Source organism: Acanthochromis polyacanthus, chromosome 22, assembly GCF_021347895.1.
Source record: "Acanthochromis polyacanthus isolate Apoly-LR-REF ecotype Palm Island chromosome 22, KAUST_Apoly_ChrSc, whole genome shotgun sequence".
NCBI lineage: Eukaryota > Metazoa > Chordata > Actinopteri > Pomacentridae > Acanthochromis > Acanthochromis polyacanthus.
The window spans coordinates 6,161,100-6,178,032 of NC_067134.1; the positions used below are offsets into that span (position 1 = coordinate 6,161,100).

Genomic DNA, 16,933 nt, shown 5'->3' on the forward strand with positions numbered 1-16,933 from the left:
ACTGGGTCTCCCAGCCCCGGGGAGGGGAACAGCCCAGTGCTGTTGCCTCCTTTGCCTCTTCGGGTGTAGTCGGTTCTTCCCTCTATTGGTTTCTTCTGGATAACTGCAGAACCTCTTAGGACTCTCCGTTTGGCAGAGTGTGGTCTTCGCTTGTTGAACAAAGTCAGAAAAAGACTTTGCCTCCAACGATGTCCTCAGCGATCTCTGAAGCCCGAGTCCCGCGTCGTCTTCCCGTCTCTTGGGCAATAGAAGTCGGTGAAGATTCTTCAGAACTCCGGCCAAGTTCCCTTTGCAGCTCTTCTTAGCAGCTCCGGCGAACGTCTCCCGTTCTGTGCTTGTGGCTCTGCCTTTTTATCTCTCTCCTACACACAAAACTGGCTCGGTACGCCCTCTGACACCGTCTAACTTATGCAATCAACTTTGTCATCTCATACAGCAGTAATACAGAAGTTATGTTGTTCCAGCAAATACACAGTGTCCACATTCTGTTTAACACACACACATTTCAGCCCACCCTTTTGGGTTTTTCCCAAACTTCCCTTTTTTCTGAGGAGGCTGCAATGTCATTGTGGCTGCCGAGTCATGGTGACTGTTGTTTACTGCACTTCTGCTTTCTTAAGGCCTGGACACACAAGCCTATGAGGCCTGTACGCACACACAGAGCCTAAACAAGGATTACTTCACACAGAATCACTTCTTAAATCATTCCTCTCAATCTGAACACAATAAATCATCTGAATCATTACTCTAATCAAATCATACTTCAAAAAATGTGTATATATTTCAGCAAGCATAATCATATGGTTAACTTATAATGTTTCTTCTTAAGATCTTTATTTGTCTGCTTCAAAACCTTTGTTACCTTAGGGCCATAATGAGCCTGAGTCCTCTTTGAGACCTCAACATCTGCATCTTACTTGACAGTACACAGTTGTGTGCCTGCAAATGTGAAGACGAGAAGAACCAGTCGAAGCTGCACATCAACAGCAAGTCGTTTCCTGACTCAAACAACACACAAGTCTTAAGTTTTTTCTCACTTTGTTTGTAAAACAGAGAATCGAAGTCAACATTACCCTATATACAGTGCCTATCATAAGTATTCACCCCCTCTGATGTTTTACCCTTTTATTGCTTTCATAAATCAATCATGGTCAATAAAATTTAGCTTTTTTAACAAAAAAAATATTGGAAAAAAACTGTTTAATGTCAAAGTGAAAACAGATTTCTATAAAGTAATGTTAATGAAAGAAAATTATATAAATGAAAATAATTGTTTGCATAATTATTCCCCCCCTTCAAGTCAGTATTTAGTAGATGCACCTTTGGCTGCAATCACAGCAGTGAGTCTGTGTGGATAGGTCTCAGTCAGTCTGCACATCTGCCCACTGCAATTTTGCTCCATTCTTCTTTGTAAAACTGCTCAAGCTCTGTCAGGTTGCGCGGGTATCGGGCATGAACAGCCCTTTTCAAGTCCAGCCACAAATTCTCTATAGGATTGAGGTCTGGGCTTTGACTGGGCCACTCCAGAACATTTACCTGGTTCTTTTTTAACCATTCCTGTGTAGCTTTTGCAGTATGTTTTGGATCATTGTCTTGCTGGAAAATAAATCTTCTCCCAAGACGTAGTTCTCTTGCAGACTGAAAAAGATTGTCCCCCAGGATTTCAGTGTATTTTGCAGCATTCATTCTGCCCTCTATCTTTACAAGCCTTCCAGGTCCAGTTGCTGAGAAACATCCCCACAGCATGATGCTGCCACCACCATGCTTCACAGTGGGGATGGTGTGTTTTTGGTGATGTGCAGTGTTTGGTTTCCTCCAAACATGACGTCTTGTCTGATGGCCAAAAAGCTCAATTTTGGTCTCATCAGACCAAAGAATCTTCTTCCACTTGACCATGGAGTCTTCCACGTGCTTTTTGGCAAACTCTAGTCCAGATCTAATATGACTTTTCTTCAACAGTGGCTTTCTCATTGCCACTCTCCCATAAAGCTTTGACCGGTGAAGAACCCGGGCAGCAGTTGCTACATGCACAGTCTCTCCCATCTCAGCAGCTGAAGCTTGTAACTCCTTCAGAGTAATTGTAGGGGTCTTGGTGGCTTCTCTCACTAGTCTCCTACTTGTAGGTCGCTCAGTTTACGAGGGCGGCCTGATCTTGGCAGATTCACACAAGTGCCATATTCCTTCCATTTCTTGATAATTGATTTCACTGAACTCCGGGGGATGTTCAGTGTTTTGGAAATGTTTTTGTAACCATCCCCTGAATTGTACTTCTCAGTAACCCTTTCCCTGAGTTGCTTAGAGTGTTCTTCTGTCTTCATGGTGTAATGGTAGCCAGGAATACTGATCAACCACTCTCTGGACCCTTCAGACAGCTGTTTTACAACTCAATCACTTGAAACACACCCACACCACTCAGGTGATCTTCATTTCACTCATTGTGAGACTATTGGCAACAATCTGATGGACCTCTATTGAATTAGACCATTAAATTAAAAAGGGGGTGAATAATTATGCAAACATTTATATAATTCTCTTTCATTAACATTACTTTATAGAAATCTGTTTTCACTTTGACATTAAAGAGTTTTTCCAATAATTTCTTTGTTAAAAAAGCTAAATTTTATTGACCATGATTGATTTATGAAAGCAATAAAAGAGTAAAACATCAAAGGGGGTGAATACTTATTACAGACACTGTATCAGTAAAGTGTAATCTCCGTTGTATCATCATAGTATTCAGTCATTTTGATTTTCTAAATGCAGAATTGGACTTCTCACACTCAACAACAGATATTTTGATTCATAGACCATCAAAATAGGACTATTTAATCAAAAAATAGTTAAAACACCGTTTAAACCGCTTTGAATGGCGGCCATCTTTAAAAATGGCGTCCATTTTGTATTTTCAAGTGGATAACGTACTTTTCCAAGAGAGTAAGTTCTGAAGCACCTGTGTGCCAAATATGGTGCTTGTATCACCAAGTGAAACATTGTTTCAGCAATCTGCCCACTAAATGTGGAGGACCCTCATGACCCCTCAGTTATTTTGATGGTCTTTGTCTATTTATCTCTATATTATTTTAAAATGTGATCACAGTTATAGATGTCCACAAAAATGTGTCTTACTGATGTTTTTTTGTTATTGTTGTTGTTTTTCCCTTCTACCTTTTTGTTTGTCTGTTTTTTCCTTTCCTAACCTGCTTTGTGGGAGAGGGGGGGGGAGAAAGGGGTATCTGTTGGTTGGTTCTGTATATTTAAAATTAAATAATTAAAGTAATATTTCAGAGGACTGTCCTCAGTGCTGCTGTATTCTGGACATAGTGGGATGTATTTGTTGTTAAATTCACTGCTGTCTTTTCAACAGGACAGAAAATAGTGAACTTAATGTTTTACTTCTTTTCTGGTCTTTGTCTCCTCAGACTTAATAACTGTAATCTGTCAGAGAGAAGCTGTGGAGCTCTGTCCTCAGTCCTCAGCTCCCAGTCCTCCAGTGTGACAGAGCTGGACCTGAGTAACAACAACCTGCAGGATTCAGGAGTGGAGAGTCTTTCTGCTGGACTGGAGAGTCCACACTGTAAACTGGAAGCTCTCAGGTCAGGACTCACACTTTGAAACTGATGTGATTTCTATCAGTGGATAAACAGCTAACCTGAGTACAATCATTTCTGCTGATGGGATTCATCAAATGAGCTTTTACTGAACTTGTGCAGGACTTTGTCAGGGTTTATTTTTGACATGATTAAATCCCACTAATCATTGCTGAGATTGTTGATTTGCTTGAGATGCGTGAAATGTGCAGCAAAATGTATCTGAAAGACAAAGAAGAAAAGAGAGAGAGAAACATCCATCCAAGTGTTGTCCATCAGGTTTGTGTTGTTTTGTGTGTGCAGGCTGTCAGGCTGTCTGGTCACAGAGGAAGGCTGTGCTTCTCTGGCCTCAGCTCTGAGCTTGAAGACCTCAAATCTGAGAGAGCTGGACCTGAGCTACAACCATCCAGGAGACTCAGGAGAGAAGATGCTGAGAGCTAAAGTGGAGGATCCACACTGTAGACTGGAAACTCTGAGGTACAGACAGACAGACACTCTGAGGTACAGACAGACAGACACTCTGAGGTACAGACAGACAGACACTCTGAGGTACAGACAGACAGACACTCTGAGGTACAGACAGACACTCTGAGGTACAGACAGACAGACACTCTGAGGTACAGACAGACACTCTGAGGTACAGACAGACAGACACTCTGAGGTACAGACAGACAGACACTCTCACTAAACTATCAGCCTAGCTCACAAAAAAGAGTGGAAGCAGAAGAACACTGTTAGCTCAGCTATGCACCATGACCAAAAGGAAACTGTTAGCCTAGCTTAGCACAAAGACAGGAAGCAGGTGAACTGTTCGTTTTTTTGTTTTTGTTTTTAAAATTTATTTCCAAAAGTCACAGGTAACATCCAACATCAACATGATATTGAAACAAACAGTGATAGAGTTAACAAAAATCACTGTGAAGGAAGAGAAGAAAGAAAAGAAAGGAAACTAAAAAAACACAAAAAACAAAAAAAACAGCTGATCAAATGTAAACATTTATAGCAAATTAAAGTTTTTACAAATGTAAACAGTTTTTATTACTTTCTGGTTATCAGATATTTATTTATTGACTTTAAATAATATTCAGATTCTTTATGGAAGACAAGATAATTTGTCTTTTGATGACTGAATTTTGCTTTATGATTGTGAAATTTTACTAATATTAATATTTGATTTGATTTATTTAATTTTCACACACAAAATTTAACAAACAATTCACATTTCTTACATTAAAAGTGTGAAGGAGGGTTGCCAAAAAAACCCTCAAGGGGTTTGAAAGAAGACAACCTCCAAAAAATAAAAAATAAAAACCTTCTCAGGCAGACCATTATATAAATACATAAGAATGTGACAAATAACATGCCAGCAGTTCATAAATTTATACACAGGGTAAATATTACCTCTTTAAACACACTGACCAAAGACAAACCAGGTGTTAGTAGGATATCCCATATGGAAAATTACTCTTTTTCAAAAGCAGTTCTTTAAAAGCTGCTTTAAATTTAGTTGGTGAAAGGACTCTGACCCAGGTTGGTAATTGATTCCATATTTTGGATCCTCTGTATGGAATACTAAATACAGACAGATTTATACGAGCAAAAGGAGCTCTAATAAGTGTGCTGCTACGAGTTGGATAATAATGAAATTCGTTATTAAAATGATAAATAGAATTTAGATGTTGGGGTAGTCGTTTGTTTACAGAACTATAAACAAACTGACCAATTTGGAAGTTATTGACTTGGTAGACAGTCAGAACACCTGCTTTAGAAAACAGGGGCTGAGATGGATGTCTGCGATCGACATGAAATATTATTCTCAAAGCTCGTTTCTGGAGACGATAAATAGGCTGAAGTTTGGTTTCATGGGTACTAGCCCAACATATATTACAGTAATTTATATGTGGATATACCATTGCATAATATAGCATTGTTGCCACTCTTGAATTAATGAGGGAGCGGATTTTTCCCAGTATTCCGACAGCTTTGGCGATTTTTGAAGTAAGAAAACTCAGGTGTGGTTTCCAGCTGAGGGATTCATCAACTATAACTCCAAGAAAACGAGCAGAGGAAACATTCTGGATGGGTAAATTATCAATTTGGATTTTAGAAGAAGATTTAAAAGTATTTGGCTGTATTCCAAAAAATATCGTTATTTTTTTTAATATTGAGTGACAATTTATTTGACATGAACCAAGAAGATAACTTGTCAAGTTCTTCATTCATTACTTGTACGAGAGTGTTAGGATCCTTATGGGAATAAAATACACAGGTGTCATCTGCAAATAACATTTTAGAGAGTTTATCAGAAACTTTGGGGAGGTCATTAATATATAACAAAAATAACAAAGGACCCAAAATTGAACCTTGAGGTAATCCACACTGAAGAGGAAGAAGAGGAGATTCTACCCCTTTGTAAGAAAGCGTTTGGTATCTGTCTGTCAGATAACTAGAAAACCACTGTCATGATCTATGCTTTATGCCAAGAAATGAAAGCTTGTCCAAAAGAATCACATGATTGACTGTGTCGAATACTTTAGAGAAATCCAGAAAAACACAGATGGTATTTTCTTTTTGGTCTCTTGCTTTATATATTCCGGTCAGTAGTTGATCAAGAGCCACATAGGTAGAATGTTTCTTCCTAAAACCATACTGATGTGGAAATAAAATATTGTGCTCATCAAGATATTTAATCAATCTACTATAGACAATCTTTTCAAGAACTTTTGAAATAGTAGGTAAAACAGAGATTGGTCTATAGTGATTAAAAACAGCAGGATCATCCTCTTTATGAACTGGAATGATTTCTGCTCTCTTTAGTTCAACAGGAACAACACTATTGATAAGGGAAAGATTAAAGATATGAACAAGAGGTTTGATGATATCAGAGCATATGGATTATAACAATTTACTGTCAATATTATCATACCCTGGAGAGCTGTCCTTTAGACCTAGTAAAATATCTCTGACCTCTTCCTCAGTAACTGGTAAAAGTTTAAATTCTTCAGTAATTGAGCAACCCATATAGTCCATTGGTTTGTGCTGGCAAAATGGGATCTTAGAAGCTAAAGATGGACCAACTTCTGAAAAAAAAGGAGTTGAATTTAGAAGCAATTTCGTTGGCATCTGTGACAGTACTATCATCATTCATTTTAAATTCATTTGGCATCTGCTTTTTAGAGTAATTTTTATTAAGAATGGAATTAATTGTTTTCCACATGCCAAACGCATTGTTTCTGTATTGGACTAGCTTTGTATTATAATAATGAACTTTTGCTCCTCTCAAGATATGGTTTAATTTGTTCCTATATTTTTTGAATTCACTAAAATTGAATGGTGTAGGATTTGAAACGTACTTTTTAAATAACTTATTTTTAGTCTTTAAAGATCTAATAATAGCTGGGGTAATCCAAGGTTTAGATTGCTTAAATTTAGGAGTCACAGATTGAAGAGGAATATGAGATTGATGATAAAGGCCTTGTCTTTTTCATATCCATCCTGTGTGTAAACTCCAAAAATGATGTTTGTAGAGCAAATCAATCTGCAGATTTAGTTTTTCTGAACAAAATTTTAAATTTCCTTACACATTTTTCTGCTGTAACTACAATAATAAAAAATGTGGAACTGTTTCTGGCTGTTCAGAGCAAAAAGAACATCTTACATCTATATCACGTTTGAACTTAGTCATAGAATGTTTTATGGACAGATTTTATGTAAGATTTTAAAGGAAATGTCCCTAACTTTGTTAACATGAACTTGTGAGGTCAAAGCCAAACCTGAGACCAGAGATATTATTAATAAAAGAGTTCCAGTCATGGATAACATCAGGTTTTGTTGTCGTTTCTCTTTGGAACAGTGCACGTATAGCTCTGTTGCTGTTCTTTGCCGTCCCAAAGCATATTTAGCCACAATAAGTGTCACATGGATTAACAACATGTATATCTGCTGCAAGAGAGGAGGCAGTGCACAGAGTCACAACAGCAGCTGGAATGGAGCTAATGACCTTTGGAAACTCTTCAAGTGTTGAAGGGAATGGAGACTTTTCACAGAATTCAGTGTCATTCATAAAATGGCCACTAGGGGTCAGAAGCTGTGAGACGAAGTCCATTTTGTTGTTAAAGCAGCGATTGAGAAAGATGCTTTTATTTTGATGCAGTATATCCCCATTATTCCAGAGATAATACCCATGTGGAGAGAAATTGTGCTTGTAGGCCGTTTTCCACGACAACAAAACCTGTTTGTGAAAACTGGATCATTTTAGGGGAATCTTGTTTATTTGGTAGCTACAAACCAACAGAAAAGGGAGTCCTCCAGTTTGATGAAATACACATTTAGGAATAAAGTTCTATAAAGATGCATCATTTTTAAGAAAGATTTGAACCATTTGATCTTCAGAACATTGTTTAGAATTGAAAAATCAACAAAGTGGAGGCCTCCATTTTTGTAGTTGTTCAGAATTCCAGATTTTCTGATCTAGTGTGTCCGGTTTTTCCACAGAAAATGAACAAGCATCTTATCAATAAATGTGACAGTTTTACAGTCCAGTGCCAGTGAGGAGGCGGCATACACAAGTCTGGAAATTCCCTCAGCTTTTGACAGAAGAGTTCACCTTTAAGTGATAAGTCTCTTTGTAGCCAAAGCTTCCATTTATTCTGCACCTTTTTAATCCTTGGCTCAAAGTTGAGATGGCATCTCTCTCACTGATTTTTAGTTCCAGTAATCCCTAAATAGTTAACCTTACTCTTTACTCGTATATCATCAATTGAGGTTATATCAGAACTTTAGAGAGCGAATAGCTCACACTTATTTAGGTTTAAGTCCAAACCTGATGCTTTAGAAAACATGTGGATTGCATTGATTGCAGGCTTTATCTGTAGGGCATTCTTTAAAAACAAGGCTGTATCATCAGCCAACTGACTTCAAAGTCTGCTTCTAGCAGCAATAGAGATGCCTTCCAACTGACAGAATTTGACAAAATGACAAAACATTTGAGCAACAACCAGGAAGAGGTAAACTGAGACAGGGCAGCCCTGTCTTAGCCCTCTTTCCAAACAAAATCTCTGAGTTGTGCCATTACTCAGTTTTACCGAGCTATTGGCGCCAGCATAGAATGTTTTCATCACACTGCAAAAGTATGGCCCAAAACCAAAGCTGTTAAGAGCAGAAAACATAAAGGAGTGTTCAACTGTATCAAAGGCTTTGTGAAAGTCTCCAACTAAAATGAAACTGTCATCCCTAATAAGGTCAGCATCGTCTATGAGGTCTAAAACTAGCCTCATGTTATTGAAAATATGCCTGTTACTCATAAACCCAGACTGATTCTCATCAATTATAGAGTTAAGAGCATTTTTACATCTTTTAGCAAAAACAAGAGCAAGAACTTTAGAGTCATTGTTCAGTAATGAAACTGGTCTCCAGTTATCAATGAAGAGAGGCTCCTTTTTTGGTTTAGGAATTAAAGTCATCCAGCCTTGTGTCATACTTGCTGGAAGAGTCCCTTTACTAATACCTTCAGAAAACTTTGAACAGAAATGGGGCCAAAAGTTCAGCAAAATCTATCTAGAATTCTGAAACAATCCATCAACTCCAGGTGACTTATTACTCTGAAGTTGCATCGTTGCATCTAATACTTGTTGTTGTGTGAGAGGGGTGTCACACATCAACCGCTCTTCCTCCGTTATAGAGTTTGTAAAATCAACACATTAAACAGTCTATCCATTGCATCTTTGTCAGACTTTGTTTTATAAAGAGAGCAAAACTCAGAAATACTGCTCTTACTTTCAGTCACAACTCCATCAATGTTCAGTTGAGACATGGCATTGTACTTAGCATGAGTTTTTTCCACTTTAAAGAAACAGGAAGTCATTTGTTCACCGTGTTCAAGCCACTTCAGTCTGAATCTACCAAAAGCAGCCTCTGCTTTAACCTTCTATATATCATCTAAAGTGTTTAGAAGTTCAATTCATTTTCATTTTTCATCATGTCAGAGATTTTCTGGTGCAATGCTAGCCAAGGACATTATATCTGTGATTACTTTCTCCTCATTTTGGCGTCTACATTTGGCTAACTCACTTCCAGATCTTCTTAAAAATCCACCCATTTCTAATTGAAGGAGTTCCCAATTTTTTCCATCATTTCCTTCCTTCAGAGCATTTAACCAATAAAAGTGAATAATTGTACTAAGTTGATGTTTGACATTGTCATGCCTCAATAAAGAGCTCTTCATCTTCCAATCAGAGAATTGCTTGGTGTCAACCATTCCTGGAAGGAGATGTAAATATCTAAGGATGGCTCTATGGTCAGTTAATGGGGGGGGTAGGACATTGATTGGAATATTGTCTTTAGAAAGTGATTTAGAGAGCAGCCAGTAATCCAGGCCAGACTGTCTGGAGCCATTTTTATTCCTCCAAGTATTTGGAAACTTCTCTCTCCATACATCACATCAATCATACTTGTCAATGAAAGAGTTGAAGTGAACATTTGGCTGTGAGCATTTAGCTGGAGGCCATCTATCATCACCTCATTCATGAGCACATTAAAATCACCTCCTACAATGAAGTAAGCCTCAGGGAATGTCTGAGTTAGAGCTGCAAGTTTACAGTCTAATGTATGAATAAGTTTATCCTTTTCTGATGTAGAATTATAAGCGTACAAATGAACAATAATCATTGCTTTGCCATTCCAGTCTACTATTAAACAAATCAAATGAGCTTGACTGTCACAGAGTGCATCAATTTTCCAGGAAAACTCCCCTTTAAACAAGATCCCCCAGCAGAATGTTCTGTCCATGTCATCACCACATGTCGTTTCCCACTGATTTTTACACAAGTTTACATCTTTAATAAGTGAGTGTGATTCTTGAAAAAACCAAATCAGTTTTCAGCTGTTTAACATTAAAAATAAAGCTTTACGCTTTACATTATTCCTCAGTCCCCTAGCATTGAGTGAGACAAGTGAAAAAGACATAAAAAAGAAGAAATAAAGCAAAAAGCTTTCTAAGCTTCTAGCTATGTATATTCTGGCACACACACAAAAAGGAAAGGCAGCTCAGCGACACCTATAACCTGATGTTCTAGTTCATTAAATGAGATGTTCCAAAGGGATTTAAGGCAATGGGCTAGCATAGAGTGATATCACTGAAAAAGAGGAAAAAGAAAAGAAGAAAGTTCTGTTTTGCTGCACAATTGTAGAAAATGATTTAAAGTTGTACAGTCAGTCATGGCGCCAGTGAAGTTTGTATCAGTCTGGGAGAATGATGTCACCTCTATGAACGCTCTGGTCCTTTATCAGTGGAACAGTGTGAGAGCCATGTAACGTCCATGTGTGCTGCTGAAAGAGTCTCTGCTGCTCTGACCGTCCTCCTCCTTTCAGGGTGACGCCTGCTGGAGTCCCATGGTTGACACCAGGTCTGAGGAAGTGTAAGTGTGTTTGAATGGATTGATGGAAACAAAGCAGCACATTCAAGCATCTTCAAAGTGTCACATCTCTGAGGTCATCATCAAAGCTTTAATACTGATCACATGATCCATCAATAACTGCAGCTGTGTTGTGTTTGTTCTCTCCATCAGATTCCTGTCAACTCACAGTCGACACAAACACAGTAAACAGAAAACTCAGACTGTCTGACAACAACAGGAAGGTGACACGTGTGGGGTGGGATCAGAGGTATCCTGATCATCCAGACAGGTTTGAATACTGTGAACAGCTGCTGTGTAGAACTGGTCTGACTGGTCGCTGTTACTGGGAGGTGGAGTGGAGAGGAAGGGTTAGTATATCAGTGAGTTACAGAGGAATCAGAAGGAAAGGAAACAGTTATGACTGTATGTTTGGATCTAATGATCAGTCCTGGAGTCTGATCTGCTCTGATGATGGTGGTTACTATGTCATTCACAATAACAGTAAAACATCCATCAGGTCCTCCTCAGTCTCTCACAGAGTTTCAGTTTATGTGGACGTTCCTGCTGGAACTCTGTCCTTCTACAGAGTCTCCTCTGACTCTCTGATCCACCTCCACACCTTCAACACCACATTCACTGAACCTCTCTATCCTGGATTTGGGTTCTACTGGTCCAGTTCTGGTTCCTCCTCAGTGTCTCTGTGTTGAGTCTCGTCTCCAGAGTCTCCTCCTGGTACAGAAACAGTGTTGAACAGATGGTTGAGTCTCTCCATGACTCTGTCCCTCACAAACATGTTTTCACATTCATGGATTAAATGTGTTTCTTTGTCAAATCCTTCTCAATGATTCCTTGTAAACTTGTTCCTCTTCAAAGATGAAGTTGTGATTCTTCCAGGAGCCAAATGTGGTGTTTGCGTCTTTTTCCAGTCAAATGTTGAGAGTGAAAATCAGGATGTGGTGTTCCTCTGACGCTCACTGGAACTAAAAGCATTTGAGCTGCACAAAGTGTGAAATGAGAGAGGAAGCAGTGAATCTCCAAACTGCTGACAGACTTTCACACATTATTGTCCAGTGAAAATCAGCTTTTTGTGCAGCCACACTTGATCCTGATGTGAGTCTTTAAGTCCTGTTCTAGTGATGAAATGAGAACTTCCTTCATCTGTGTCACTCTTTCCAAAGTATTCTGTGCTCTTCTGTCATTTATGTCTTATTGATAGATCCATTTTTCATTTTTACTATAAATAAGTGCTTCAATGTTTTTTCATCAGTTTTTTTATCAGATTCTGAATTTCTGGTTTCATCAACAAATTCTATCAGATTGTATTTTTCCATCAAAGCTCCCATAACCCTAGCTATCTGTGGATCAAAATGTTTTCAGCATCGATATGATTCCAGTAGAATTTAAACCCACCAGGACTATCCAGATTACATTGAACTCTGTAAATTCTACATTTTTTAGCCTGTTTCATTCTATAAATGTTGTGTTTGGCCGTTAAAGGAGCTTTTCCTCACATTGTGCTGTATTTGAACCCTTCCATGCTCTAAATTCTTTGAACAGATCTTGTGCTGTAATCAATGTCTAACTTAGTTTTTATTTTCATTGCAGTGGTTGATTTTTCCTGAACAAGATCAATGATTTTAATACGTCTTTCTCCACTTTTATTTGCTCTGCCTGTGGCTTTTAAACTATTCTAACTTTCTTTTTTATTCAATAAATGACTAATAACACACTTTGATCTTCATGTTTTCTGCTTATTTGTTGATGAGTGGAATTTAATTTTCCATGTTGGATAATCCCAGCTTTTTCTTCTTCAGACAACGTTTATCCTTGTTATGTATTGTGGGTTACAGCACTATTCTCTGCCTGCTGTGGTTGGTCTTAAATTCAGACGGTTATTTCGTTGACACTTTAATGATATCCAGTTATTTTTATTAATAAGTGATGGTTTCTACAATAAATGATGATGGAATCTGTAAAGACATGATCAGAGTGAGATCCAAAGTTCTTTATGATCAGAATGAACATAAAAAACCATGAGTTTGTTTTACTTTTCAGGAAGATGTCTGCAGATATATCTCATGGACTTCTAAGGTCCCTAAATCAGCTGTCGTCTTTATTTTTGTTTGGGTGTGAATAAAGTGACAACAAACATAATTAGAGCAAGCTGACAAGCTAGCGGTTGTTAAACACATTTTGGTTCATTCTGCAGATTATTCTGAGTCTCACAAAATCACGTTTTAGCAGATTTGTTGAAATAAAAGAATCACGGTGCTTTTATGTTGAAACAGGAAGTGCTGCTCATCTGTACTGTCTCCAGCTTTCCATTTAATACTAATAGTGTGGTTACCGCCTGTGTCCAGCAGAGGTCAGTAGCGCCCCCTGCTCTGTGGAGTGCCTGTATATCAGAGTGGCGACAACTGAGGATTTGACGCCATTTTGTTTCCATTCACTGTGCCAGCACTAATGCACCGTGACTGTGTGTGCACGCGCTTAACGTGCGCTGTGTTTTATTTGGATTTTTACATTCTAAGCTTTCTAGTCGTCGTTCTAAATTAAAAAGGATGACTGCTTATCAATAATAATGATTATTTTTACAGTTTAGAGGACAGATTTGTGTATGAAGACAGGAGAAACCAAAAGGGGAAGGGACACTGATGTAGACTTATTTGAGCAATGCGAAACAATTTGCTTCAGCATTCTGCTATATTCTTTTGGTGCCCCCATCTCCTTCATTATTCTTTCTTTTACCTTCTCTCTCTTTAACTATCTCTCTTCATCTCTCTCATCGGTGGGTGGGGTTTTGGAGGTATATTTTCAATCGGGACAGGAAAACAGGAGATGTAAACCTGGAAGCTCCGATTGTAATCGTCTTCAAAGGAATCCAACAGTCACCAGGAACACATCTCCATGCATGAAAATGGTCAAAGTCAAAATAACCACAACTGCCTAAAATCACATCAAACTGTTTCTGTCATTCACCCATACATCATAACATGAAAGTACATACATGGACTAACCTGCCACAAAAACCATGAAGTCGGTTTCCATCCCACTCTCCGGACTTTATTTTCACAGTTTCATTCTTTCACTATTACTGGGAAATCTAAACACGTGGAATCCCTGTGTCTGTGTTTTGCTGTGTATCATTTTGTATGTTTGTTTAATAAAGAGTTTAACAAATAAAATGTTTTCAGTATTAAAATGTCCACAAATATTGTGCAGTGAATCATTAGAAGCTGTTAATGTGAATTATTGAGACCACCAAGCGCGTCTAGAAACCTTGGATTGTCAAAATAAAGCACAATTAAAGACTTTTCAACACATTTAACTCATTTTAATACAATGATCCAACATCTGTGCAAATATCAGATTCTAGAAAAGCTGAACACAGATTTATTTCTTTTTTTCTGGTGTCCCTGAATATAAAACGGATATAAAAATAGCTTAAACCTGCTGCAGACGCTCTGAGGACTCACTGTTAATCCAGAATTATGTCAAACCAGATACGACTTTTACTGCAGTTTAGCCGCGTTTTGCTGCCACGTACTTTTACTTTAGGAGGATTTTATTTACATTGTTGCACTTTTTTCACTCCAACCCTCCACTTTAACGAACGTCTGGCAGCTGCTGCTGATTTATTCTCACTTTAAACAAGACAATTAAGCGTTTTAAACACAAAAACAGACTTTTCCTCTTAAAAAGCTCCTGAAATCCTAGACAAGGGGGGAAGAAACCCTTAAATGCAAACATAAATAGCTCAGATAAACCCAACATACAACAGTTTTTGTTGTATTTCAGCAATAATAACCTTCATCTGTGTTTTCTGTTAAACATCTCAAGGTTCCTCCTTAAATGTGACACTCGAGCCTCAATTTCTTCTCAGAGGAACTTTTTCACACCAACCTCCACTTTAACGAAGCTCCTGCAGCTGCTGACGATTTATTCTTACTTTAGATCAAACATTTAAATCGGCCTCGTTCTGCACCGCGTTCTCTCATTTCCAGCCTTTTTCCTTCTTTCACAGCTGAAAAACATTTAACTCAGATTATTAGACGTCAGTTCAGAGGAGCACCGACCGTGACAACGACAAAACTAACGCCAGTTTGAAATAAAATATGAGTGTAAGTTGTAAAAAGTCTTCACACTGAACGACTAAAAGCTGCACATGCAGTAAAAATAAGACAGAACAAACGCAGCCACTAAAACCAGAACATTTTTAAAATCTCAGTAGAAAACAAACTTTCAATGCGTCTAAAGCTCCAAACAGCAGAGAGCGATCTGAACAAACGACCTCCTTATATAGACTCCGCCCACTCACCTGCACAGGTGCTCCTCAATCAGCTGATCGGCTTCAGTTCATTTCTGTTAGGGGCCCAATAATCTGCAGAAAAGCAGGTGGATGGATAATAATAGTAATAATAATGGATGTTCAATAAAGGGGCAAACAATGAGATAAACAGATATTAGAGGGTAGAAACGGAAGGTAAAATTAAATTAACTACAATAAATTAAAATAAGATAAAACAGAATATTAGAGGGTAGAAACGGAAGGTAAAATTAAATTAACTACAATAAATTAAATAAGATAAAATAAAGTTAAATAAAATAAGTAAAACAGAATATTGAGGGTAGAAACAGAAAGGTAAAATTAAATTAACTACAATAAATTAAAAATAAGATAAAATAAAGTTAAATAAAATAGATAAAACAGAATATTAGAGGATAAAACAGAAGGTAAAATTAAATTAACTCCAATAAATTAAAATAATTAATAGAATTAAATAAATAAGATAAAACAGAATATTAGAGGGTAGAAACAGAAGGTAAAATTAAATTAACTACAATAAATTAAAATAATTAAATAGATAAATATAGATATATTAGAGGGTAGAAACGGAAGGTAAAATTAAATTAACTACAATAAATTAAAATAAGATAAAATAGAATATTAGAGGGTAGAAACGGAAGGTAAAATTAAATTAACTACAATAAATTAAAATAAGATAAAATAGAATATTAGAGGGTAGAAACGGAAGGTAAAATTAAATTAAATTCAATAAATTAAAATAAGATAAAATAAAGTTAAATAAAAATAAGATAAAACAGAATATTAGAGGGTAGAAACGGAAGGTAAAATTAAATTAACTACAATAAATTAAAATAAGATAAAATAGAATATTAGAGGAGAAACGAAGGTAAAATTAAATTATACAATAAATTAAAATAAGATAAAATAGAATATTAGAGGATAAAATGAAGGTAAAATTAAATTAACTACAATAAATTAAAATAAATTAAATAGAATTAAATAAAAATAAGATAAAACAGAATATTAGAGGGTAGAAACGGAAGGTAAAATTAAATTAATACAATATTAAAATAAGATAAAATAAAGTTAAATAAAATAAGATAAAACAGAATATTAGAGGGTAGAAACGAAGGTAAAATTAAATTACAATATTAAATAAATAAAAAAGTTAAATAAAAATAAGATAAAACAGAATTTAGAGGGTAGAAACAGAAGGTAAAATTAAATTAATTACAATAAATTAGAATAAGATAAAAGAATTAAATAAAATAAGCTAAAACAGAATATTAGAGGGTAGAAACAGAAGGTAAAATTAAATTAACTACAATAAATTAAAATTAAATTAATATAATTAAATAAATAAGCTAAAACAGAATATTAGAAGGTACACAAGAGGTTAGCTGTGCTGCTACTCTTGGTTTTCACAGTACTTTTGCAAACCTTGCACATGACTGTAGTTTGCTCTGTGTCAGTCTGGTCAAAGCTGAACCATTCCATAGAATCGATGGAACATGAGGCCCTTTTCTCGTGACCAACTCTTCGTCTGCTGTTCCGTCCGCCATGACGGGGGGGTGTATTGCATTTTGCAATTCGTGCATCTTCCTTGGACAAAGTGTAATACTCCCAGACTGCAGACATGTCTT

The 16,933-nt window shown here is 36.9% G+C and overlaps 2 protein-coding genes across 53 annotated transcripts in view; one reads left to right on the top strand and one right to left on the bottom strand.

Annotated features, from left to right (window-relative positions):
• LOC127532193 (NACHT, LRR and PYD domains-containing protein 3-like) overlaps positions 1 to 12,710 on the top strand; it is a 123,394-nt gene extending 110,684 nt beyond the window's left edge. For 26 of the 38 annotated variants that reach the window (XM_051943471.1, XM_051943468.1, XM_051943492.1 and 23 more), the window contains 4 exons: positions 3,420 to 3,593; positions 3,891 to 4,064; positions 10,956 to 11,002; positions 11,153 to 12,710. In XM_051943471.1, coding sequence (XP_051799431.1) covers positions 3,420 to 3,593; positions 3,891 to 4,064; positions 10,956 to 11,002; positions 11,153 to 11,688 — 931 coding nt within the window. In that variant the 3' untranslated portion in view covers positions 11,689 to 12,710. Of the gene's footprint in view, positions 1 to 3,419; positions 3,594 to 3,890; positions 4,195 to 4,224; positions 4,304 to 10,955; positions 11,003 to 11,152 lie in introns of those variants that run through there. The other 12 variants (XM_051943482.1, XM_051943481.1, XM_051943469.1 and 9 more) reach the window with 3 other exon arrangements.
• LOC110970793 (NACHT, LRR and PYD domains-containing protein 3-like) overlaps positions 1 to 16,933 on the bottom strand; it is a 267,127-nt gene that overhangs the window by 201,560 nt on the left and 48,634 nt on the right. The gene's annotated exons all lie outside the window — the stretch shown is intronic.